The sequence below is a fragment of the Triplophysa dalaica genome, chromosome 9 (genome assembly GCF_015846415.1).
Source record: "Triplophysa dalaica isolate WHDGS20190420 chromosome 9, ASM1584641v1, whole genome shotgun sequence".
In the NCBI taxonomy this organism is placed as follows: domain Eukaryota; kingdom Metazoa; phylum Chordata; class Actinopteri; order Cypriniformes; family Nemacheilidae; genus Triplophysa; species Triplophysa dalaica.
Genome location: NC_079550.1, coordinates 15,193,952 through 15,220,733, shown reverse-complemented (window position 1 = coordinate 15,220,733; position 26,782 = coordinate 15,193,952). Strand labels below are relative to the sequence as shown.

Here is a 26,782-nt window from a genome sequence, read left to right as displayed (position 1 = left end):
GTTTTGATAACATCTCTGTATAAGCCTTCAAGTACTTATCTGGGGAGGTGCGGATCTGGACCAAACTGACAAATATTTGACTAATACACAAAGTATTTATATTGGTCTAATGTCAACACCAACCCTTCTTTAGTTTCATATGCAACTGAATAGTTGTAGATGTAGTTTCATTTTCAAAGTGTAACACAATAAATAGAAACCCTAACTTGCATTACAAATGATATGTAGACATTATGTAGAGTAACGCTGAGCGCAGAAGTTTGCACACGCCTGCAGAAACAGCAAAATGTTTATGCGTCTCAAGAGTCTTTTAAACAGAATAACTAATATAAAATACTTTGTCTGGTGGGAAATATGTATATTATTTAGCCTTTCTAAAGCAACATGAGCTATTTAGTAACCACTAATGCACATCGACATTTTAAGTTTAGTTGCAATACAGGACTGAATGATTTTGATCGCTCATTTCATTGCTTAATAGAAGAGCGCATCAATGTACAAAAAACTGTTTCTGATGTCGCGAAACAGACCTGCATGAATATACAACTGCTTATATAAAGAACAACAACTGCATACAAGAACTGTAGCATGATCTTGCTACCTCCCCAAAATAAAGAAATCCAGGCTGTCAATACCACAGCATGTCCTTGCTGTATTTGGCATATCTCAATATAAATTATTTACAGTAATTTAAAGTTAAATTAGTCATTAAACAACCATACATGTGAAAACTTCACTTATTAATAAAACTGGCACAATAACAGATCTGCAAATCATAATACAACCTCTTTTTAATATCATTTGTTTCATCAAGTATTACATTTGATCCAAATCCAGCAACCACAAAATGTTTTATTATTCCGATGGGAAGGTGCAACAAGCCTCGAATAAATGAGTGCACGAATACAGTTCACGATGGCCAAACCGATAATGATTACCCAACATATTTACCTTGTGTGTTAACTAATTCAAACAAAACCAGGTTGACAATATTACAAGTGTAAACTTGTTTTAATATCATAAACATCCTAACAATATAAAGATTCTTTTCAATGTACAAAATTACCTGAGAATTGGGGTCTATGGATAACAATGGGTCAGGTCAGACCAAGCTGTATAATAATCTCATGGTTACTAGCATGTAACCGAGGCATCTTGGTCACGTTCAAATCTGTTAATATCTGCTAGAAAAACATGTAAACAAGCTGGTAATACAAGTAGTGAGGACTGTTTAGGCACATAAGTGCTGTTGGTCAACATGATCAACACAAAAGATAAAAGTAAACAGGAATATTTGGAGACAAACCAATAAACTTAACAGAATACATTTATCATTTTTAGTGTAAGAAACATCTCTGGATGAGTTCCCGCTGTTTGCAGGTGTGGAGAAAAGAGAATATATACTGGCGTGGAGCTTGAGGAGAGTGAGCGAGAGTCGCCGATCATACTGCGGAGTCTCTTTCCCAAACAAGGACATGACCAAATTCCTGTCGTTTGGATGTCCTCTAAACATACAGTGACAAAAAACAAGAGAAAGAATGTGAAGATACCACAGAAAGGCAATCTACTACATGTACAGGAACTCCCTGTAATGAGCAAAATATTACAAAGACATCTGAATAATGTTTACAGGGTGTTTGCGGCAGAATATTAATTTGCACACAAAGCTGTACTCACTGTCCCGGCTGCAGCATCTATTCATCGGCAGCAGACATCCCTTTAACTGGATCCTTCTCTCGCATCTATAGGCAATAAAAAAAATACAAAGCATTAAATTAGTTTCATTCAAAATTTTGTCTTTTTCTATATTATTTCAGTTGTTTGCATACATTAAATCATATACATAATCTACTCAGCATCATAACTTAAAACCTAGTTACATTGTTATTAACTGATCTGTTCGATCGTGTCACGTAACTACAGAAAAAGAGTAAACTCACATCGTCAAGTTCCTTCTGTGTCTCCTCCTCCATCCGACGAATGTCGTCCATCGTCAGGTTGATCCATTTGTCTATCCAGCAGAAGAGCTCCCTGTGGAAGTTGGTGAATAGACGCTTCTCTTGCTGTAATACAAGTTATGACTCATAAAATGTTTGTATCTAGATATTGAGTGAAAAGCTGGACAAAGCCACACCCTTCTAGCAAATATACAAACTACATCTTTCCACACCACACCTGCATCGAAACCCAAACTTTTTCTAATAGTTCAATACCTTGTGGATGAAACTCTCTACTTTGTTCTGCAATCCAAACCATTTGAATTTGACTGTGACTAGTTTATAAGCGCACATGTGAGGGCAGTCTGTCTTCTGAGGAAGTTCTTTCTGCAAAGACACAGGAACAAATCTTTAACATTCAACTCCAGGACAACACAAAATCACTGTTGCTTCAAGTCGAGTCACACCTTCCAGTTAGCTCCTAATGGCCCTCTTCCTGTCTTCTCCGATTTAAATGTGGCCGGATCCTCATCTGGTTTGTAGTCCTGTTAGGGAAGTTCACGAGAAGTTAGGTTTACGTCGCAATTTGATCAAAACACAAATCTGATTCGTATACATCTCCACATGATCGCATCTGAAGTAAAAACTCAATCGTTCTTACTTTGGTGTCCACCTGAGATCTGTTGGCAATGTCAATGTGAACTACCTCGACCTTCTTCCACTGTTCTGGGCCAAGCTTATGGACCTTCGGAAAAACAAATGAAAAACAGAAAGCATAGAGACGTTTTTTTCAGGTGTCCAAACTGCCCATCGATATCCCGATTATGTAGTTTGGCGTAGCAAATCAAATTCATTTTAACACATTATCACAGTTAATCGGCGTTTAACATCGTTATTGTGTCTGGATACTCACATTGTCCAGTTCGCCGAGGTCAGGTTTGTGCCAGGTCTCGATCATGATTAGAAAATTGTCCTTCATGTACTCGTTCTACAGGCGAGACGGAGAAACACACACAACTGATGTTCATTTCTAAACATGGATGTGCCTTTAATCTGTGGTTATGCAACACACGTGACTCACCGTGAGAACTGGAATGATGTTTGAGGATGTGGGGGACACAAGGAGAAGAAAACCATTGTTATAAATTTCTGCATTATATGAACACTGAATTCATCAAACACCAGTTAAAATATCCATGCAGCTCATAGCTTGATATAGTTGTATATTCATGCTGTGGATGGTACCTGTGCGGCAGTATGGGTAAGCATTCCAGGCCTCCTCGTGGATACTGAGGGCAGATGATGGTGCCAGCAACCGTACAAATGATGGCACTTTACTACAAAACAATTAGATTGTGACCTTGTTTATATACATGTTTAAAAGACAGTAATGGGATCAGATGGTACATGGTGGTACACAAAAATACTACAAAATTAGATTTTATCAAATCGAACCTCTGCAGGTGGTAGATCTTGTGCGTGTACTGTCCTTTCTCTCCTTCCTTCTCGTAGGGTTCATTTTTCAAAACCTCCACTCCTTCTCCTCCCCCCGTTTCCTTCTTACTGGCCTCTGCCACCGAGTACAGCTGACCCACCTGGTACTGGAGTCAAAGAAACACAGTAATGTTTACTTAGCTATATGCAGATCTACACCACAAAACATATTGACAGTATATGTATTCGGTCAATGCATTGCCGTGCGATATGAGATGTGGATTAAAGATTAAATCACAACCAAGATAAATGGCCATATATGGACTGGCTTGTCATAAACAAACGGTCATATTTACAGAGAAACTGCTGTGTGGTTCTCAACCCTTAAAATCAGGTGATGGAAAAGATAAAGAAACTAAAAGACTGTTAGATTACCATGGCATGCCAGATCTCAAGAGGATCTAAATAGGACAAACACATCAAATATCAAGCCACTGAACGGCTGGTTTATTTTACTGCTTCTGTTCATCAAAACCGTAACGTTCATAAAAACCAGTGCCGTATAGAAATGAGTCTGCTGCACCTAAACTGCCAATGACTACAAAGCCCACTTCCACAATGTAACATCCTCTGTGCGGTTCCTGTTTTAACTGGTCAGGTTGATTAATTCGACATCATTCTTGCATATTCGGTATTATTGTGTCCTTCTGTATAGGCGAAGGGAATGGAATGCAACTACACATGTTAAACCTGCCGCTTAGACGACATTTATTTAATGTGCGTAAGCTTAAACAACACAAACGCTGCAAAATGGTCTTTGGCGTTGAGGTATCCATTGTGAGCACACACTCGCCTGCATAAACAAATACTACAAGTGCACCCTTTTCTTAGTAAGCTGGAGCGGTGATTTACACTTGATAAAGTCTGATAAGCCCAGTCCTGGGTTGTAATTTGTCGCGTTGCCCTTGAATGCTATTACACAGGCACGCATTCCCATGAACCAGAGGTCTTATATTCAAACAAGGCATTTAAAATGCTTTTTTGTATGTGCCACTGTCCTGACCATCAATAAAGGGTGATGCCTAAAAAACTGGAGTAACAAAGATATGTGTGAGATTTCAGAAAGGGTAAAGAACAGTACATACCTCCTCGACAGAAATGGGCAGAACGATTCGGCTGAAAGAAAAGAAGAACGCCGTTTAGCCTTTTTTCATGAGTAACATATCTAGTAACCTTTGACCTCTTTTCATTCAGTCACCAGACACCTTTTTGCTCTCACATCTGCACAACAAATGTTGATACTGTATGTACATGCATGTATAAAATATGTAAATAAGCACTCCAGCATATAAAACACTGGGTGCTTTCACATTTGAATACGTTATATATAAACTACTTTTCAAAGTTTAGTATCTCTTACTCATTCTTTATATTTTTCTACATTTTAGAACATTAGTTAACCAATTAAAATGATGTTATGTTGTGACTATATCCATTCTCAAGTTTACATTTATGCTGGGCTCTAACTATTATTTATTGTGGTTTTTGTGTTGGCACACAAACAAATTAATATGAAAAGACTAAAAAAACATGCTAAACATTTTAGCCAAGTGACCCTAAACTTTTGATTAAGAATAGTGTATATGATTTATGAGATAAATAAAAGGAACCTTCACGGTTACAAACATATGCAATTCGACGTCTTCATCAAGCGTCAGTCAAGTCATGACTTCATCAGAATGACGTAACCCTAAATGCTATAACTCGACCCGTTTTATACACCTTTGTTATGATCAGTACGTTATGGATATAATACAGTCAGATAGATGTTTGTCATATACACGCGGTACAGTTGCTTTAACGGTGTATATATGGTCTCTTAGTCTCAAGGTGCAGTGACGTGTAAGTTAAACCTGTGCGTTACGACGCGTGACTGGCGTAAGACAACATGTGACAATCACATTTATACCATATTTAAAATAAACCCGACAGGGAAAGATAAGAATTTGTATTGATTTGCCAAGCAAATAATGACAATCGTTATCAATGAATATAAGCTCAAAGCAACATAGAGCTGACTACAACTATCATGTAAGACTTTAAAGTGGAGTAACGGTATACAAACTCCCACATGCCAATCAAAAATAACGATTATTAATATGTCCACAAGTCATAAGTATTGAATGAAAAATGACAGAAGTTCACTTCACGAGAGCCGACAGAACACGGCAAAAAACGAGCAAACAAAGTCAAAAAGTTCATACAATAACCCAACATTACTTACAACTCCTTTATTAACATGTTGTCTCCCGCGTCACCTCGTGTCAATCATTCAAACCAGTTAAAATAAACTTAATTCTCTAACGCTCCCCACACCGACTCGTTTCACTTCAACTTCCTCGATTTCTCATTTCTTAAAATTCATTTCCTGAAAAATGTCCACGGGAGCGCCGCGTCGTCACGGCAACCACACCCACCGGCGCTGGAGCGATTCCTATTGGTCAAAAGTGGCACATAGCGCTCTTGGCTTTTGATGCCACACCCTGCCTTGATATTTGCCTCTCACAAATGCTTTATATTGTAGAGAGGGAGTTAAAGAACTTGGTTAGCCTGTGTGTCAGTATTTAAAGGTTGATCTTGTTTAGGGCCATTTGGAAGTAAAGGGTGGGGTTGTTTTTCAGTTTGAATCCTAACCTGTCTAACCCAAACCTGACTTTCCAGTCAGTCTATCAGGACAAATTTACAGATATCTATTTCTCGTTTCTGTCTAAATAGTTTTCTGTACGTGTGCTGTAATATCATTCTTTGTGTCCTTGGAATGTTCTGTTCTGCGTTATTTTGATGATTATATTTTCCATAAAAAAATCACATTATCTTCTGGCTTTTAAGTCTTAGACCTTGTTCTGAAAATAAAGTCACACTGCCGTACAGTTAAATAATGCATCTTAAAATTTCAAATTCCAATCTAGTAGTGTTTAGCCAACAAAAAAACGTAACCGAAATTCATTATACGCCATCAGGTGAACTGTCATCTTGATTTGTGTACTACCATTAACTATATTGTTTTATCGTGGACTAAAAATGCACAAACTAACATTTCATACAAATGAATCTGATTTTATTTCATTTTCACATATCTGATAGGCCCCTACCTGTAATTATTGGTACAATTGTTCAAATAAAAAAAAAGTCATCAGTTGCTATAGAGCGATAAAAGTAACCCAAAAGTGAAATACAATATTTAAACACTCACGAAAGTGAAAAAGTAATACATATAACAAGAAAACATGTGTTCAAAAAGAAAAATCAACAAAATAGTCAACAATAAGTGATACAATAAAATTCAGTGAGAAAGCATTTGCGTTGCATCTGATCTTTGCACCAGACTCCTGCACTCATCTCTGTATAGACAGTATCCTCAATAATAAACATACAATGGGGAATAAAAACAAAAAAACATGGTAGTATTGAAATAAATGAAAATTTAAGGTATGGCAGTGAGAAAAAAAGTGCTACTTCTCTCATTCGGAGGGCAAACATTCATTATGCGTAATACAGTACTGCATCTGAGTGGTATTCACTTGCAATTTCATGTTAAAGCCAATGCAGTCCATCCAGGACACCTCAAGCTTCAGCTCTGACAAAATATTCACACAAACTGAAACAAAGAGGGCAGGTGTTCCTCTTGATGGCGACAATAGCAACTGTGCGTTTGTTGGTGCTTGTATATATAAAAAAGAAGACTTGGTATGCCTCCGAATACAAACTTTCCGGAATGCTTTTTTGTTTCCATGAAATGAATTTGCTAAAAATATATTTTGTGATGTACACAACGCTGACTGCAAATATCCATCATTAGCTACAAGAACATGGATTACCCAAAGAGAGCATGTCTCAAAAATCTCCCTTTATCAATTAAATTCAAGCTCTTTTCATCATCTACAGTACAGTTATGGGGCAACTAAACGGCCACTGCTTGCCTTGAGCAATACAGAAAACTGTTGTTTTCCTGATGCTTAAGCACCTTAAATAAACTGTAATCACACCAGAACTATTGAGATCATACACAACAATCGCGTACATGGTATGGCTAAAATACTGTTTTGTGTGTGCATGAGGTTGAAACAGAAAACACTGTAATGGCAAACGTAAGCACCTATAACTGTAAATCCATATTTACTATAGTGCAAGATAAATAAGAAAATGGCATTTATGATTTACCCTAATCTCTTTCTCTACTTGTTGAAGGAATCTTAAACGAATCAATACTTTTAAGGAACACCCTGATTGTTTGAATTGAAACAAAGAAAGTCATTCAACGTTATACGGACACACTGTTTTGTGTTTGAGTGAAGCCCAGCCAGTTGTACAGTATAGGTAACTAGAATAGGAAACACTTTCGGGTAAATGGTATGATCAATTGCTGGTGAAGATCCGTCACTTGCGAACTAAATGAGATGCGTATCCCAAATCCAGTCTTTATCTAGACCCACAAGACTTCTGTAACATTCTGAATGGACTGAAATGTTCAATATCTTTCTACTGAATCAAGCGTCACATGCCAAGCAAAAGATATCAAAATCTCAAAGAACAATTGTGTTTATTAATAGCCATGTTTTGAAAGTCAGCCCACTTTAGAAAAAGCTGCATGTTCATGCCCATGCTGGCATATGAGATTAAGATGTGAAATCTGGCGTTCGGGCATTCACATCAATGAATCTGTGTCTACGGGGCAGTCTCTCATTGCAGACTGCACACATGCAATGAGACAACCAGGAAATCTGTTTGGAGATCCGTGATGTAGGGGGTCTACTAAGGTCCCTCCATGACCTTCCCAGAAATTTTAACACAGCCCTCTACACTTAAGAAAATGTGCAGAGTTTTCTGTTTGAAGGTTGAGTTAATTCTTACAGACGCTTGTCACTGTCTGCTGGGGTTTGCACTTATTAGTGTTGAGCTCATCTGATGAAAGAAAAGAAAACGAGATGCTTTCATCTTCCATTTCAGATGCATTGTGAGTCCTCATACTGACTAAATATATGAGTTCATTTAAATTTGGGTGCATAATTCTTTGTTAGAAATAAGCTTGAATACTGGCCATAAAGCTAACACTAGTGATACATATGTAATACCGTGCTGAAGAACAGTCAGGATGACCTCACACCTGATGATTTGAATGCTTTGTCTTTTGTATCACCTTTCTACAACAACAAAAAAGTAAGAAAATATCACCATGAAAAGGATAAGGGTAATGTCCCCCTTTTCTTTTCTTGTCAGGCAGTACATCAAGTCTAGATGTTATCTTTGTCTGTTTTCAACACAAGGGCATTGTTTTCATTGGTGTGCCGTCTGCATGAGATAAAAGAGGGCGTGTCTTGCTAGCCTTCACAGTGTTCCTTCAATCCATTTCTAGGAAGTAAACGTGTGTTTTTGTGGCACGGTGTGAAACTCTGGGTCGCTTTGGCTGTTACTGTGCCTGTTGAAGATGTGTGTGTGTCAATGCAAGTGTCGTGCTTGGAGTCGGATAGAGGAAACAGGGAGATATTCTCACTCCTCTAGTGACTTTAAGTCCTCTCTCCCTTCTTCCCCCCTTCCTCCTGCTCTCTGTAGCGGACTGCTGTCGTCTGCGCATCAGATTCAGACGAAGGCCTCTGCGTTGGCGCTGTTGTTGATCTGGACGTAGATCTTGGGGTCTTCTTCGCGTTCCTTCTTCTGTCTGCGCAGCTGCCTGCCAAAGCACAGAAGATAGCTGGGCAGGCAGAATCCCAACATGCTCAGGACCAGTAAGCCCACGTTCACCTACACAAAAAGACACATTGAATGTATAAATACAGTGACCAAGAGTGATATCCGGAGGGGCACATTGCACAATATTTGCTTTTAATGGTTAATTTAGGGTAGATTAAACCATTAACATATGAGATGCATGGACGCATAGACAAAAACACTACTGAGTTCTATTGTTTGAAAATATAAATTAAAATACAATTATAAATAATAATTAAATAAAAATGCATTCAGTTATATAATTATTTTATATGTTCTATTGTTTGAAAATCTAAATTCAATAAAAAAAATCTTAAATATTTAAACAAATCGGGTAATGTCAATATAAACTTTGTGTTGTGTGTATTTTTTTCCTAAGTTTTATTTTATACTGCAAACACACGAATGAAACATTAACACAACATCTTAAATAATATATTTCAATAAAGAGCGTAGATGTCAATTGTCCAAAGTAGGACATCAATTTTGGCTACTTTGATGTTGGTCCACACCCATGTAACTTAAGTTTGTTTATCTTTTGATCATGCAAAGTTATCATATGCCTACAGAAAAGCACACAGCATTACGGGACGTCTTGTCCTTATTGAAGCTTGACAGCTCCTGGTCACTATAGGCTTTTGCTGCATGGATGAATGCAATAAAAATATTGACTTTGTGTTCATGGAAGAATGAAAGCCATGCTGTTGTAGAACACGTAAACAACCTTTATCATTTCTGGTTGAACTACTATAAATTACAAACACATTTCAATTGAACCAGTGTGTGTGTGCGTGTTTGTGTGTGTGTGTGTGTGTGTGTGTGTGCGTGTTTGTGTGTGTCCTCACCCAAAGTGGATCTCCATCCAGCGGCCCCATCATGGCCATGAACAGAGGCTGCTGCAGTAATGCGAAAAGTGCACTAATAAGAGACTGCATTCCCGTCAGACTGCCAAACTGAGAGGAGGGGTATCTGCGCCCATAAAGAACAAATTTCTTTAATCCTGACTCATAACAACACCAAATATTAAAACTCCATGATAAATAATAAATTACACTTACACTGCAGCGTACAACCCTCCTACTGCAGAGTGAATAAACCCTCTCACGATGGTGTGCAGCACAAATGACAAAATCTAGAAGGAAAACAAGAAATGCACTATAATACAGTTTTACTGAAGCAAAACATGTTCCTCTAGAGTCTAGACTACATGCTCTTTGTAAAGAATAAATAATGAATAACTGGCTTTGAAATAATGTCGTGATCGTACCACAGTGGGGCACTGCTGCGCTACAGCTCAAAATCCCATCTGCAGTAACATGTGAGCGGCTATGCACCACTTTCTCCATTAGGCAGAATGTCGTTCTGCGGATAGCTCTAAGTTACCTGTAGAGGAAGGTTGGGCACCAGGCAGGTCACCCCAAAGCCGACCATCAGCAGGTTAGTGAAGATGAACGCACGGGTGGCATTGGTGATCTTCTGGATCTGTTTGTCACGTGTCTTTGGTTGAGCAGGTTCCCTAAAGAATGAGTCATGAACGCATCACGATGATGTAACGCCACATCAGGCTGATCATCAGATTATAATTACAGGGTGGATTGTTTTGCGCTAAGTGCCAACATGATGTATCAAGCTTATGATTAGACTCACTTCGCCACGTGTTTCTCATTACCGTCCTCGCACTCTTTGAGCCTCCAGTCCATAATGCAACCAATCACAGGGGCCGTCATGAGGCAGAGTAACTGCAGCACCCCGAAGATAGATGTGTACGTGCTCACTGGAAGAAAAATGTCGAGTTTAAACATCGTTTCGACAAGTATCCAAGCAGAGGTGGACGGGTGAATTATTAGATGGATACGATGCTGCGCGCTGACTTTGATGCATCACGCGATCTCAGGGCACCCAGTGCTCGGCTCATGCTTTTACGAGACAACAAGAATCAATGTCAAGTGAAGGTGAAAGAGGATACAAGAATGCATCGTATTTTGCCAACGGTCTTACCCATTTCCATTCTCTCCACTGAAAAGACACCAAGCAGCAGGAAAAACAGACAGGAGGCAAATGATTAAGTTAGGCAGCCAATCACAGCGTTTGACATCTTATAGAGTCATTATAGACAGTTTCATCTGACGCACGCGTCTGGCACGATGTTAACTTCCGGTCTGGGTTTGCTTATAATGTTACTTTTTATTTTTTATAAAATGTACATTAATATTGATTGATGTTAATATTTTATTGTATATTAACTGTATTCAATTCAATTAAGAATACTAAACAGTTATTGATTCTTTGCGGAGGTCTACCGGAAATTAATTTTGTGCCACATAACGTTTCTGTTGTTGCCACTGAAACTGTCTATAAAATCTCATAAGAGGAATTCCATATTGGTGACAATAAGCAACACAGCAAAAGACAATTGCAGTGTATTTTCAAGCTCGAGGCCCATAGCATTAGACTTCCTGTTTGGTGGCATTTCGAGAATCCTTTCTATACATTTGTACAACCTATAGCCCACATATAGAGTACATACAGAAATGTTGAGTGAGGTACACACCTTTGTTTAGGTCTCCACCAGCAAGAGATTCTAGGATATTGTTCATGGCCCCCATGTAGAAGATGAGTCTGAGCTGAGTCACGCACATTGTGATGAGGCTGAGCATGAATATGGGGCTGAAGATGCTCTTCATGAAGGACTGGGCTGAAGAGAGACAACAAAAGCACATTATTTTAAACAGTATTTGTCATATGGGTGGGGCTTATTTGCTCAGAAATTAAATTTCTCAATTGATTTTGTCATTGAGTGGGCGTGAATGCAAATAGCTGTATTAACAGCTGGTCACCCAAATATAACATTTCTGTCATAATTTACTCACTCTCTTCAAAACCTGTATATATGACTCTTTCTTTAGTGGAACACAAATGAAGATATTTTAAGAAATGTCTACTTGGTCTTGTTCCAATACCATGAAAACTAATGGCGGCTAGTGTTGTTCGGTTACCAACATTCTTCAAATATTTCTCTTGTGTTCTGCAGAAGAAAGTCGTACAGGTTTGGACTGAAATAAGGGTTGAGTACATAATGATGAGTGAACTATCCTTAAAAGGACTGCTTCCAACTAAAAAGTGCTTTAAAGTGGCAATTCCTAACAAATCTTTCATGGAAAATCACAGCAAACCCACATCCTTAAAACACCTGCATGAGCGATAGCACTTAAGAACCGGTACCTGTTCAAATGGAAAATATTCGACACATGCTTGAATGGCCAGGCAACGAGTCAATGCTAGGCAAAGTAACTCCGGGTCCGGATTTGTTAATGATCCACTAATCCTGATGCAGTAAATACACACGGTCGTCCACCAACCAGCACCGGAAAGTTCTTTATGGTGACCATTCCAGCTGTACTCAGTGTTTATTACCTGGTACTTCAAGAATCTGACCTCAATACATCTGACATCCTTATAAGAACATGCACGGGCACAAACAGACCTAATTATTCCAATTCAAACCACTCACCGCTTGACATTACTATGGTAATGGAAGCATGTAGTGGTAAAGGCATTAGCACCCTGTAAGACAGTTAGAAGAGATGAGCATCAAACTTTCTTTCACAAACCTCCCACAACACACCGCTTCAACTCCAGCTGCGTCTCTTAAGCTGCCCCACAGTGCTATCCGCCCCCTCCACGGCCACCTCTTTTGCCCCGACTGTTTTTAGCTACGGATGTACCCCGGTGCCGTGGGTCTTTTAGGAACACGGTCTGATCCGATTGCACGCTTCGGTGGCTATAAAAGCGGATGATGGGGATACCCCACTGAGAGTGACGGAACCCTAAAAAGGGCCAGTGGGCCCCCATCATTATTCTGACATGTTTGAGACGAATTTGGAATAATTGCTCGGCACAGATTTGGGTTAGTAGAGGCAAAGTGCAAACAGCATGTGTGAGTGTACAGAGGCCATACATTCCCAAACTCAGAACCGGGGGATCCCTGCTGACTAAAGCTAATGAAGGAATCCCCAAGCACATTAAAGGATTTTTTCATTAGAATAGTTCATTAAGACACTCTTGTGTCAGACTGTATATTCCCTGCATGTCTGGATGCCTGGGGTGCGCAGCGAGGGGGATGATTTTGTACATTGGCAAGAGCAAAGTATCTCTGTGTTCTGCTCTTTCCAAAATATGCATGATTATTTAAGTCTCTCGAATTTAAAGGTCCAGTGTATGACATTTAGCGGCATCTAGGGGTGAGGTTGCGAATTGCAACCAGGGGCTCACTCCACCTCTCCCTTTCGAAACAGAACGGTGGCTGACATAAGACTAAGATCTCGTTACGCTATCATTCCTTTGCCTAAGGAGATAACGTATTTACGAAACACGCTCTGTAGAGCAGTTTGTCTGTTTAGGGCTACTGCCATGCAAGTATTTGTGTATGTATATAGAAATATTGCTCATTGTAAGGTAATAAAATCATAACGCTTCATTTTGTAAGGTCTTTATACACCTATGAAGACATAGTTATGTATATTATATTGCATTTCTGTCTATACATCCGCCACAAAAATACACACTGGACCTTCTCAGTGCCTTCAAAACATTAGGTGGCATAATTCTCTCATTTAAACAGAAGCTAAAAGTCATCGGTACGAAAGTCAAGAGTGAATGGTCATTGAAAAAACGTATAATTATTAATCGTAATATTTGTGATTTCTTTAATAACAGCGTGCATTTAAAGTGCCACAGGTTTATACAAATACTCATATTTGATCCTTTAGGTTAATGTCTTTGTTTAATTATATTTTTTTGATGCGGTCTGAGATTTTCAGAAAACAGTATACTGTCTATAATCACCTCAATAAACTACTGATGACATTCAGTAGTCTAATCCATTCCAAACCGATAATCAGATTATCTTTAGAACATTCATAACTGTCTGGTTCTGTATCTCAGACTATGATATGAACCTGGAACGGATATTAAAGAGCAGAATCATGCTGCCTTCAGTGAATTCCATCTACAATAGGAAAATTTCACTGTCTGAAATCCTCTCTAACCTATTGCCATTCCTTTGAAAGAAACTACAGGTCATTGTCTTCAAGTATGATTTAATGTGATGCTGTACGGTACACCTGTTTTCATTTGCATTCAAGGTTTTCAACCTATGCATTTCCTGGGAACTCATGACCGTGCAACCCTCCATTATCACTGGTTTTCAGAATTATAAACTTCAGAATGTTAAACAATATTTATTGCATGATCTTTCCCTTGATTGCATTGGTTTAGTCCTGAATATTAATCTGTGACCCTCCACTGTTCAGATGGTTCGTAAAATGTGCATGTTTAATGTAAAAAGGGAAAGTATGACACTCACATTCCTCTTCTGGTTTGCACTGGACCTCTAGATCAAGGGTGGATAGGCAGAGTTTATTGCCCTCCTGCGTGGCCAGCTGTTTAGGTTGGTTTTTCATGGAATTGCCCACACTCAACCTCCGACCCACCGTGGTCACCTGCCTGTAGAACTGTTTCCCTGTGATCTTATGGTCAAAGCCCAGCCAGCTGAACTTGATCTTCACGCTGTTGGAGGGGCGATGTGAAAGATGGACAATAAGGTGAATTAAGGTGCAACATAACAAAACCTCATTCTTAAATTACATAGACATATTCTGATTATTTTTAGTTAACAAAGCAACACAAAGACATTACATAGCTGGCCAAAAGATCTCAGGTGTCATTTGAACCTGTATGCAGAAACACAGAATTACTGTACATACGTGTAATCCATGTCCTCTGGTCCAGGAAAGGGTTCGAGCGGCCAGTTGAAGAAGCAATTGATGAAGACCAGACCGGCACAGCTAGCCCACACCAGCAGGATCGTGATAAAGTCAATACCAAGATCATAGATCACCTGTCAAAACAATCAGTTATCAATATCCCATTTTTAAATTCAGCCTAAAGTTGAACACAGGGCAGATCTTTACCTTTATTCCAGGGAAGGTGACTGCTGATGAGGCGTACGAGCCAATCATGAGTGCAATAAAAGTCGATCGGAGATCCCCAAACATGTTGGGAAGCTAAGGAAGAGAATAAAAACAATATTTCAAGTACATTGAATGTATTCCTTTCAGCAGTACATATCACAACCCAGTTCTTTAAACTTTGAACAGAATGTCTCATAAACAAACACAAATAACATGACCTGTCGGATGAACATGACCTGTCGGATGTAGATGAGGGTATGAAAGTAAACATTACATCAGGGAACAGTGATATTCTCCGGTGGGAGCAACATGTAGGAGGTGAGGGGGGCTCATTTGTAAATGCATCTGCATGCTGTGAATATTTTTAGCAATAAGAGAAAGTGTGAGGGAGACTGGATGCGCTTGCATAATGCCGTTTTCCTTCAGAGGGGCGGAGGAACAGCACGGGCTGTTCTCAACTATACTTACAGAGTAAACAACTGTCAGAAGACACAGAGAGACTCAACAGCAGGAAGGCAACCCAAAAGATAGAAAACACAAGACAATCTAAGGGGATAAAAAAGTATCTATAGTTTCACAGAGTACAATGGGGTGTTTTGAATGTTCATTTATGCATTCTTTGATCTTAAATTTTATCATTTTATGTAAAAATGCATGCATTTATTTAAATATTTTTGGAGTAGTGAATGTATAAGTTTTAATTTCAATAAATGTTTTTATCTAACACTGGAGCTCATTGAACCTAAAAAGGACTTATTTTCCATTTTCTACAAATCCCACTTGTATGTTGCGACAGTTTAGAGTGCCTCCGTATTGCATTTCCTCAACAAATCAAACCCAAACCGTGAACATCATTTTTCCAAGAATCCTCTGAACGTCTCGCGGAAACAGAACTAAAGCCTGTTACAGACAGAAATGAAAGAAGCCCCTTCCTTAGGCAAGGCAACCCAGACGTCATTCACTGCTTCTAATTGGAGCAAAGTTCATTCCAGAAACAAAACATCCCTGAAGACCCACACAATAACTCCCACATTCAGAAGCATGTGGCTGAAGAGCCTCGGGAAGAACGTTGGCTAATGGAGTGTAGAAGAGATCCAGTGGTAGAACACAGCTACACATATGTGATGGGCTGTCAGAGGGGCAGACTGGAGAGTAATGGCTCTTTCCCAGAACTGAGTAACAGGACGTACAGACTGTGTTTCAACAACATTGTGTTCTTCACTCGGCAGAATGGCCGAGGTCACGTGACAAGGTGTAACACAAGCATTTTCACAGATATACAAAATCAATATATTTAGTTTATCCTTGAAAAGGATATTTTATTATTTATTTTAGATGTCATTGAGAGCAAATTCTTCTGCAAAGAAATGCCAAAGAAAAAGACTTCAAATCAAGTTTCCAAGAATCCCTAAATCTCTCCATTCAAGTTTTTTAAGAAATCTCAAAAACCCCACAAACTGAACAAGTTTTCCAAATCTGTAATCTTAAATCAATACTATTGAGGATTTCAATTTGAAGTCAAACTACATTCGTTTTACAACCCCAAACTGAAAGGTCCGGTGTCAAAAATTAGAGACATCTACCTGTAAGATTGTGAATTGACACAGCCCTAAGATGTAGTCACGCTTTCGCTTCTTAGCCGCAGGAGATAATGTATTTTCGAAACACGCTCTGTAGAGCAGTTTGTCCGTTTAGAGCTACTGTAGAATGTTGAATTCCAGGTAAGGGGACCCGCGGTGTATGTAGATAGAAATAGCTCATTCTAAGGTCATAAAAACACAACGCTTCATAGGTCTTTACACACCTCTGAAGACATACTTATGTGTATTATATTGCATTTCTGTCAATAGATCCTCCCAAAAATTACACATTGGACTTTTAAAATAAAACACAACTGAGAACTTCATGAAATCTTGTGAGCTATGATAGAGAAACCTCTAAACCAGATAGTTTCCCCTATAACACATGACACATATACCTTCATCTGTTTGTGCTAAAAATATTAAAGGTTGGCGACAAATAGTGATAGACTGACAGACGTGATACTGTCTGGATCTGGGTCAATAAGGAGTTTTGGGAAAACAAATAAATAAAGACATAACTGAAGAATCACCCCATTATTATTATAAATGTCTTGCTATCTCATGCCTTCTCGAGGAACATATGACCAAAGAAAGCTGTCAAATCATTTTTCCAGGGAGGAAACACACTGAATCACTGATGTGTGTCTGTGGAGATTGCACGACAATGAGAAGAGGAAATGAACATGAGGAAACAGAAGTGAAAGTCGCTCAAAGCTAGCAAAGACTGGACGGATCCTGACACTGCAAACTCCAAACATGGTTACCACAGGATCATTAACTGCTGGTGCGTACGTACCCTGACGCACATAAATGTTCGGTCATAAAATGACTGGAGTATGGATTGCATTAAAATGACCTTCAAAACACACAGCATTGTGAATGACAAGCGAAAGCATCTCTCAGATAAAGATAACATGCCTGACTACTGTCTAAACTCTGTCTCTACCATCATCATCTGCTTTATAGCGTTCTTCATGTGACTCAGCATCCTAAAGATATAAATGGATTGAAAGAACAAATGGAAGGAAAGCATTAGTGTATCAGAGAGAGAGAGAGAGAGAGAGAGACAGGGAAAGAGGATCCAGGCATAATGGAGGAACATGATATTTACAGCTTTAATGGCTCAAGAGATCTAACTATGTTTTCAATTATGTTTCATATTATTGCTAACTTTGTCTTTGACATTTCTCTTGAAGTGTTGGCATTTTGTAAAAAAAGTGGATTGCATAGCATGGCCAAGTCTTGGAAGAACTCACTGCATAAATCGTTTTATTCAGTATTTCCCTAACGTCAAAATATTTTTGTTTCGTTAAATGTAATTAGTTTATGGTTCAAACAAAAAAAGAGCCAATGGGGTAAATTTTCAATGTATTCTCTGTAAACAAGTCATATTATCTCACGCAATTTTGCACCTCAAAAAATAAAATAAAAACGAAATACGTACTATTCAACATAGCATCTATTAAAAAAATCTCATTTATTTTTTCGTTGCAGTGTTTGACGAGTCATATTTGAGTTCATATTGAACCTGTTGACCTCTTATTGCAGATTTACAAATCTGAGCGCAGCGTGAGACCAAGATAAAATGGTAGAGTAGGAAAACAGCAGAAATGGACAGATGAGGGATTGAGGTCAGTGAATCAGAGGCAGAGATGCTGCTTGTGTTGTATGGGAGGGGGATGTTGGGGACAGCACAGCCATTAAAGCAAGAGCTGAGTCAGTTAACCGGACAAATATTAAAGGCGTGTTGTGGGAAACACAAGCTCTCAAGCACTCGCTTTTAGCAGTTGGTCTGTGAACTGCTGACTATGCAGATAGAATGGGGGAGAGAAAGAGAGAAGAGAGAGAGAGAGAGAGAGAGAGAGAGAGAGAGAGAGAGAGAAGTAAGAACACTATGTCCACCAGGTGAAAATCATAAATCCACTTCTTTTTCGAAATTTGCAGCGCACATTTTCTAAACAAGACACATGATTTAAGTTGTCTTTCATGTCTATAACAAAAAATTGCACGCAGATTATTGCAGGAAAGCTACATGATTGATGACAAACAGAAAGAACCATAAGTTCAACCTCTCGCTGTGTCAAACAGTAGAGTAAAACACACAGTTACACAGAACAGCTGAGAAAAAGGTTATAAGAGCACAACAGCTGAGATAACAGTCTGTACTGTTCCGCAGTGCACACAAGTCAGTGTCCTCTCACTCTTTCTGTCCTACTCTATCTCTCTCTATCTCTTTATTTGAGTGTTTGTAACGGATGGAGCAAGAACACATAGGGTGGACAGACAGGCCGAAACATGTGGTAAAGGTAAAACCTGACATAGAAAACATCAACAAGTGAAGGAACTGGTTGTGATTATGGCTGTTCTTCAATATATGAACTCTAGATGCTGGCAAGGTGTTTTTGTGACATCAGAGCAGGAGAACAGAAGAACTACCAATGAGCACAACTTCCTGTTTACTTCAGTCTTGCCTGTCTGCTCTTTCACAACCACCAATGAAGATGACTCACAATATGAACCCAATGAACTGGAACAAGGTTTGGTGGTTTTGACAATGTGAGACTTTATCAAACGCAAATTAAACAAATATCATTGCAATATCATTCTGTCGATTCATACCACTTATGTATGAATGGGTTTATTATATGTTTTTTAATATTGGTAAATGGACATTCAAATCACACCCATCATACTATAAATGGCCACTATGAATAAAGACTCTCTGAAGATGAATTAATGATGATGTGGTGTCTTTTAGAGCAGAACACAGCTGCATTATTCAACCGCATTGAGCTCAGCGACATGAGATGGCTTTTGCTCAAAATATAACAGGGGACACCCACCGGCCCGTTCAACCTCTGACATCACACCCGTGACGGACATGAGCGCTTACCGTGAGCGAGGTGAAGGTCATGCACATGCCTCCGAACCCATTCAGCGCCAGGGCGAAAAAGATCAGGATGGAGAGACCTGAAGAATTGAATTACAAGGGGGTCTTAGTGAGCATAGTCAGGCTGGTCCTAACTGTAATAGTGGTCTAGAGAAGATGTGCTCACATACTTCCTGGATTGCTGGCTCCGTATGCAATCAGGATGCAGGAGAGAGCAAAGGAGGCACTACGAAGAGATGATTTTATGTTATTTTTACGAGGCAGTGCCTATAAACTTTACAGTACGTTTTTATTAAGCGTATTAGGAAATCAATGTTCCTCTAACCTGCCGAGCAGACGCAATTTGCGTGGGCCGTATTTGTCCATGATTATGCCAAGAGGCAGCGTTATGGCGCTGAGGAGGAAGGAGCCGATGGTGAACGCCAGGTTCAGCATCTCGTCTTGTTCTTTGCAGATGGGCCAGCCTTTCATCCGAAGAAACTCCTCTGACGGGCTTGTTGTACTATTTTCATTGTCAGATGCATTCTGCCCTGTACTGTTACCTGGAGGTTGGGAAAGAAAGGAAACGTCAACTGTTAGGTCTATGAAAATATCAGGGCCATAGATATGTGTAGGCAAATGACTGACCAAAAAAAGGGCCAATATCTGAATTCACATATTCCTGATACGGATTGTTATCTGTGACAAACCCCATGAACTGATCAGGGCTCTGAATAAGGAAACAAATTATGACACCCCAGGAAGTGAAACAGGATAGAGTTTTGAGAGACAGATTGGCCAGCACCACCTCCAGCCAGTCTGATCAGTAAGGAAGCTGGGCTAAAGGTCAAATAAACAGACTGGCTTGTAAACAACGAGCAAAAATAGCAAAAGAGTGTGGAGCACCAAAAAAGGAACCGACAACGGAGGCACGAGCAGCTCTATTAACATCTAACCCTGTTGTTTTACCCAAGGTGACATGGTTATTTTGACTAGCCCAGTCACACTTCTCGAAGATACAAGAAAGTTGTTTATCTACAGTTCTTTAGAGACTTCAAAGATATCAGTCAACAGCCTTGAACATGTTCTTGAATAGCTTGTTCTGAGCTGGGAACATAGGGGGTGGGTACAGATTACGACATATGGAGGAAGCTGTTTTGACCGTGACAGGGTGGTGCCTTTGGATAAGGGTTTGTTTGTTTGTTTCTTTTCAAATGTAAGTAAACAAACAAAAGAGTATGTTTGAGAAGCATAGCTGGCCTGAGCAGATTGAAAGGAATGGGATACAGGAAATTTATTGATTATTAGATAGAAGACATCTGCAGGGATGCACATGTTTTTGCTGAGTAACTGAGGAGGAGCTATTCTGAGACAATACAGACAGGTTTCATGGCTTGCTCAAGTTACAGGTTACACACCGATACAAACATACCTCAGCTTTTACTAATCTTCACGAAGCTAATGTAGTAGTTATAGTTTGTCATGTAAATTCAGGATTTTCCCAGTTTTAAAGGAAAATCCAACACAATCTCATGGCAAATTTGTATGCATTACCAATGTGCATTTGATCTAATTCATACATTTTAAAGACGTCATAAAATCAAAATTTATTTATATATCTTATTTTTTATCGTATATTGCAGCGTTTTTCTATAAGTGACTTATCTGTGCACTTCATTATTTTGAAAAATTCATGTGCCCACATACATTTTAATCAAAATTGTTAAGCTCCTCCCCCACTCGAAACGACTTTTCATTACTTCCGTTCACTAGGAATGGTGCGAGGTTGGCGCTTTCTTCATGGCACGCTCCATTTTGTTAAAAACCGCCCATCTTCAAAAGATCCAATAAGTTCTCAATGTGGGAAATCAAGTCTCGCCCTACATTTTCTCCATTTCATGCAAATCATCCAAATTCTAATTTCAAATTTCTTTGAGATCAGGCTGGGTGAAGCTCACACGGAAATGTCTTCAACAACAAAAAACGTCGATAACACAGGCCAGATTTCACATTTCCTCGAGATATGGAGAAGTGAGAGAGGGATGGAAAGACAAGTGAATACGTGACTGAAGAACAAAGTTGTCATAATTTTGTCAGATGTTTTGAGGCCAAGCATTTTGCCCCACAAGCATTTTCCTGATCGTTGTTTCCTCATGCCTGCAGAATAAAGAGAACCAGCCGCTTGATAATGTGATGTGGAAAGCTGAGACCAGGGGAAAAAAATAGAGCAAGAGGTGAGGAAAGGGTGCAGTATTCTCATATCTGCATTGGGCAAACACTTGAGCCACATTTACATCCTCTTGTCATGAGACATGTATAGCCTTTTGTCTAGAATCTCTGATTAAATGCTGACAACAGCTGAAATGGGGACAAGTGCAGAAGTAAAAGACTGCTGGAGCAGTGTACTCTCTACTCTATCTTCATACTATCCTATCAACAAAAATTGGAAAAAAAGCCAAAAATACTGTACTAGTTGCCACTGAATTTATCACTAAGTTTGGTGAGGGGAGAACACATATTTCAATGTGTTTGGATTGTAGACTTCACACATTGTTGTGTAGACCACAAAGTCCCAAACACTGTTGATGAAGGACATACAGACGTACCCTTTAAATCACTGCGATGATGTTTACTTGTATCCACTGTGCCAATGTCGGTGGGGTCATAAGATGTCAGGAGCCTGGCAGTTTCAGAAAATGTGTTTTCCCAAAGACGTGCGGAATCGTTCCAGAAAAAGGCACTTCAAAATAGTGTCAACAAGTATCTGTTATAAAAATTAGCAACTACATTAGATTCCCAGCAGCCCCTTGACAGGACGCAACATAATTGTAGGCTCTGAATTTTGAATTTAGACAAATACTGAACATAAATGTATTTTGCATAAACCTGATGTTATACATGGCCCACAGCCACACATGATCTCAATCTTTTCTCAGTGAACAATATATCCTGAAGATGTCCTGTCTTTTTTTAAGCTGCTTTGGCATTGAAATTTACATAGGCCTACTTGAAAAACATGCTGGTGAAAAACATCATTTTACATTTTAAAAACCTCAGTAGCATGTATCATTGAATGTGCATTCGTAGGTATGTACAGGAAGCTATATATTTCTAAACAATGAATATGGTACCACTGCCTTTTAAATGTTTCCAATTATTCGATTCAATTGAAACAATGCTAAAACAAAGACATCTGGTTGAGCACATACAGCTGCAGTTACCTTAACGTATTATGTAAGCTTTGCAAACGGATCTGGTCTGTTTATCTCTAGATCAAATGTGTGGTGAGGCCTTAAATTATCTAGACCGCTTTTGCCAAAGTTCCCAAGCCCCGGTTACGATGCCAAGCATCCTGTAGATGCTGTTTGTAATTGCAAATGGCAACACAAGGCAGGAGGGTTTCCAAATAAGGTGCTGTGACTCTCAATGATTAATATGAGATTCTGTATTCCTGCACCACGTCCGTGAGGGGTTCCAGAATCTTATAAATGCTGTGGATTATATCACGCAGTTGCTAGACAATAACATTTAACAACCATGTTGCTTTGGACTTTTTGAGGTTACCAAGTGCACCCTCTATTGCGAAAGGGAGATTTTCCAGGTCGAATTTGGCGACTTGTCAAATCAGGATTCCATGATACATTTAGGGCATGTTTTGTCAGGGTTTAATTCGATTCAAGCTGCCAAACATTGGCTATTAAAAGCTGAGAGGAAACATGACATGTGCGTGCTCATTCCAAACTTTTATTATCCAGACCATGTAAACTGCGACTTTGATTTTCTCAAGCAATTATTCACACCATCTGATTCCGGTAGTGTATTTATTTTCTCCGCGATTTTCTATAAATCTTTCTTTGGTTCTCTGTGTTTACCTGGCTCTATGCAGAGGAAGGAGTAGAAGCCCTCTGATTTCAGCATAATGAGCAGCGAGCCCCATCCGAGAAGCACAGCAGAAAACAGCAGGCTTTCAATAACCGCAGTAATTGCCATCCACCAGCGCCTGGAGAAGGCAGTGGCCAGCGAGGGAGCCATAACTGCAGGAGATCTGCTAAAATAGAGGAAATCCCCCTAAACTTTGGTAAACCCTGTAAAAGTGATCATACAGAAGAGATTAGTAATAGGGATCATTATCATTTCATGCAGAATACTTAATAACACTATTTGGTTATGAGTCCATATCATTTACTCAATACATATGTGCACGTATAACATAAACATGGGATAATATATTTAACATATTTGTATACATCATGACCCAAACTTTTTTCACATCATAAGGCGAATTGTTTTAATCCTCCCTACATCATTCAAACCTTCTTCCTTTGTCTCACTTTGCAACATAACCTCTCATAAACAAAACCCAGAGGATGTTGTTCACAGAATCTAGTCCCGCCCACTATATTCCCATTGGCTGCCGAACGCTCGCTTTCTCCTCCATTGGCTCCGCGCTACACAGTTTTTTGCGCGCCGCTCCACGTGAGACCAAGATCCAGCCGGTTCGAACCAGCGCGGCGCGAGTCGTTTTGTGTTACATTATCTTATTGAAAAATCTTTTGACAACGGTGATGTAATAAATCACACAACAATACAAAGAACGCTTACGCAATATCTTACATTTTCAAGATTTCCACTTTGGAAGTGTTATAGACTAATAAACGCAAGTATTTCCCCTTAAGAAAGCGGGCGTATAGACAGGGTTGACATTCAACGGGGACATTTGACATCATTTTCATGATTGACGATCATATTTAATCTGCTGCTTTATGAAATATAAAATCTTGCATGTATTGCTTATAATCAAGACACCGTAGCTCACAGTGGCTTCATATAACAGTTTGCGTTGGACGTAGACGCGCCGCATTGTTGCACGTTGGGTTTTATTTCCCGGTTTTGCATCCCGTCCAAAGTGTCAATTATAAGCCGTATCCTGCGGAAAACGAGCAGCCCTTAAACTGGTCTGAACTGGACAGGCAGGCATGATCGGAGTGTGTGCAGCCCCTCTTCTTCCTCCACCTTCCTCAGCTGTTCTGTATGTACACAACATGTTCGCAAGGGATCTGCGAGCTGAATAACAGACGCGATCACTGCACTTCCTGGTTATAGGCTAATCCACACTGTTGTCCTATACTTAGCCATAGTACAATATGAATTCAGCCCTTACATTAAAGGTACACGTTGTTCCCTGTTCATTATATAAACCTGCCAAACACGGTTATATACGAGCCGGTTAAACAATGGCAAGCATCCGATTAGACGTAATGTTTTATACGAAAGTCATTATTCGAGATATATATTTTATATTTAAAAACACAGTACTGTTTGCATCTTGTCATTTTGCTATAGCTCTGTTTAACGTCACCGCACAGACACCAAACAAAGTTGCGGCATAAAGCTCTTTCGCTCCAATATATAGAATCCCTGAGCCTCGGGTTTCAAATGAACAAAACATGTATTGAAATGATAAAATGCAGTTATTTAAGAACGATGAAAATATTGTCTATTAGGGAAGAATTTAATCAGCAATTACACCAACAACATAATATTTGTTGGTGTAAAATTGACAACAAACTAAATGATTGCTTCCTTATCATTTGTTCATTTGAGGTGATACACGATCAACAGCCTTCCACGTAAACTTACAAAAGAGCATCCTTTTTATTAAGACGTACCTGTTTATCAGAATCCTTCTCTAGATCGTCGCTTCGGCTCGTTCAGAGTAACGTCAGGTAAGGTATGAACAACCTGATGCCGATTTCACTCGTTGGTTTATGTTCATACATCAATTTATTTTCCAACATCGCTTATTCCTGATTTTATATTTGCACCGCTTGCTTCACAAAAACAAGCCAACTTCCCCATTGGCTGCTTCCTGAGCTAGAGATGAGAGCACCAATCAGAGAACCGCTAGGCGAATACAGTATATATAAAGATTTCTCATTGTGTTTTCATAAATTTCCTCAGTGCATTGCAAAGATAAGTCGCAAATGTTCAAAACATCTGAGCTGCGTTGTGCGTTGGCTGTGCAATATGGCTAGAAGTTACAGTATCTGATCTCCTATTCTTGCTTATTCAAAGAATCTTACACATACTTGATTTCAACATCTCTGATGATGTGGGCCAGACACATTAACCAAAACATACTTTAACATGTGAGGAATATAAATCACAAATGCAATTTCTCGTGCCATGTGATGTTAACATGAGTAAAAGATCATTTGGGCAATCCGTGAAAATGTCAACCTTACCATGAAAAAAGTAAGTTTTTACCAGCGGTTTTTACATTTACATTTAGTCATTTAGCAGACGCTTTTATCCAAAGCGACTTACAAAGAGTTAGGGAGCAACAGTCGATATGTCATACAGGAGCCATAATACATAGGTGTAAATACAAAGTTACTGGTTTTAACTAAAGCTAGACCACTACATGTTGAGAGAAAGGGTTAGTGTTTTTATTATTATTATTTGTCTGTCAGGTATTCACAGAAGAGTTGGGTTTTAAGTAGTTTTTTGCTATGGTAACAGCACAGATTTTAACATGTGGTGGTTCAAATACCCATGTGAGATCTCTCTTCAAATTTGTCAAGCATTTGTTTTATTTTTTGTGAATGATTTTTCATAATAGTCAGGTAAGTACCATTTTTAGGATTGTCACATCCATAACGCTACATATTCCTCATAAATGGACACATGAAAATGAATATAAAGTTACTCTTTTATCTTCTATTAAGAGGCATCACTCCTTTATTCAAAAGGTATTATTGCTTCAGGATTGTGCATTTTATTTGACAGAAATCCTACAAAGTTTTTTTTTCACATCCATAACTCTTGTTTATTTCCCTTTTATTTAATAGATTTTTTCATAGACTGACATTTTTATGTTTAGAGCCTCTCAACAAGGGTTCAGTAAAATATAAACAGATGTTACAATATAATCGTAACAAATTCATTCTCTGAACATTTTTATGTCACGTCCATAACGCTGGAATTGCACATTTTATTGTCTCGGATCTGTATCTTCATCTACAACTAGTGTGACCACCATCCAATAAATCAAATGTGGAACAGGTAATCCGTTTGTGTGGGACCATTGAATGGTAACACGAAACTGTGAAATAAAATACGGAATAAAAACATTTTTATATAATTTATTAGCTAATAAAAATAATTTGTTATTGTGTCCATTGCAACTACAACAACATTAAGGCAAAGATAAAATGTTAT

General features: G+C 39.0%; 3 protein-coding genes across 5 annotated transcripts; all 3 read right to left on the bottom strand.

Annotated features, from left to right (window-relative positions):
- Positions 1–773: 773 nt before the first annotated feature.
- Positions 774–3,066, bottom strand: LOC130428162 (phosphatidylinositol transfer protein alpha isoform-like; the record flags this gene model as incomplete). The annotated part of the gene is made up of 8 exons (XM_056756024.1): positions 774–1,505; positions 1,678–1,742; positions 1,941–2,063; positions 2,214–2,324; positions 2,405–2,482; positions 2,599–2,682; positions 2,851–2,925; positions 3,019–3,066. Coding segments are annotated over 7 exons (567 nt in total), but the record flags the coding sequence as incomplete, so codon positions are not given.
- A 30-nt stretch (positions 3,067–3,096) lies between these two features.
- On the bottom strand, positions 3,097–5,815 carry LOC130429256 (phosphatidylinositol transfer protein alpha isoform-like). Its single transcript, XM_056757717.1, has 4 exons — positions 5,656–5,815; positions 4,517–4,547; positions 3,393–3,538; positions 3,097–3,274 (listed from the first exon to the last, which is right to left on the bottom strand). The coding sequence occupies exons 1-4, from the start codon at positions 5,670–5,672 to the stop codon at positions 3,112–3,114; spliced, it is 357 nt and encodes a 118-aa protein (XP_056613695.1). The 5' UTR covers positions 5,673–5,815; the 3' UTR covers positions 3,097–3,111.
- Positions 5,816–6,467: 652 nt separating this feature from the next.
- slc43a2a (solute carrier family 43 member 2a) lies at positions 6,468–25,432 on the bottom strand. Of its 3 annotated transcripts, none has more exons than XM_056756514.1 (15): positions 25,231–25,432; positions 23,434–23,646; positions 19,908–20,124; positions 19,753–19,808; positions 19,586–19,662; positions 15,110–15,202; positions 14,903–15,036; positions 14,503–14,705; positions 11,689–11,832; positions 11,136–11,153; positions 10,785–10,911; positions 10,521–10,653; positions 10,196–10,269; positions 9,983–10,106; positions 6,468–9,170 (listed from the first exon to the last, which is right to left on the bottom strand). In XM_056756514.1, the coding sequence occupies exons 2-15, from the start codon at positions 23,591–23,593 to the stop codon at positions 9,009–9,011; spliced, it is 1,722 nt and encodes a 573-aa protein (XP_056612492.1). In that variant the 5' UTR covers positions 23,594–23,646; positions 25,231–25,432; the 3' UTR covers positions 6,468–9,008. The 3 variants fall into 3 exon arrangements, with proteins under 3 accessions (XP_056612492.1, XP_056612494.1, XP_056612493.1); XM_056756516.1 differs by lacking the exon at positions 25,231–25,432 and adding an exon at positions 22,168–22,325 and having other exon boundaries at positions 23,434–23,548; XM_056756515.1 differs by lacking the exon at positions 11,136–11,153 and having other exon boundaries at positions 25,231–25,429.
- Positions 25,433–26,782: the final 1,350 nt, after the last annotated feature.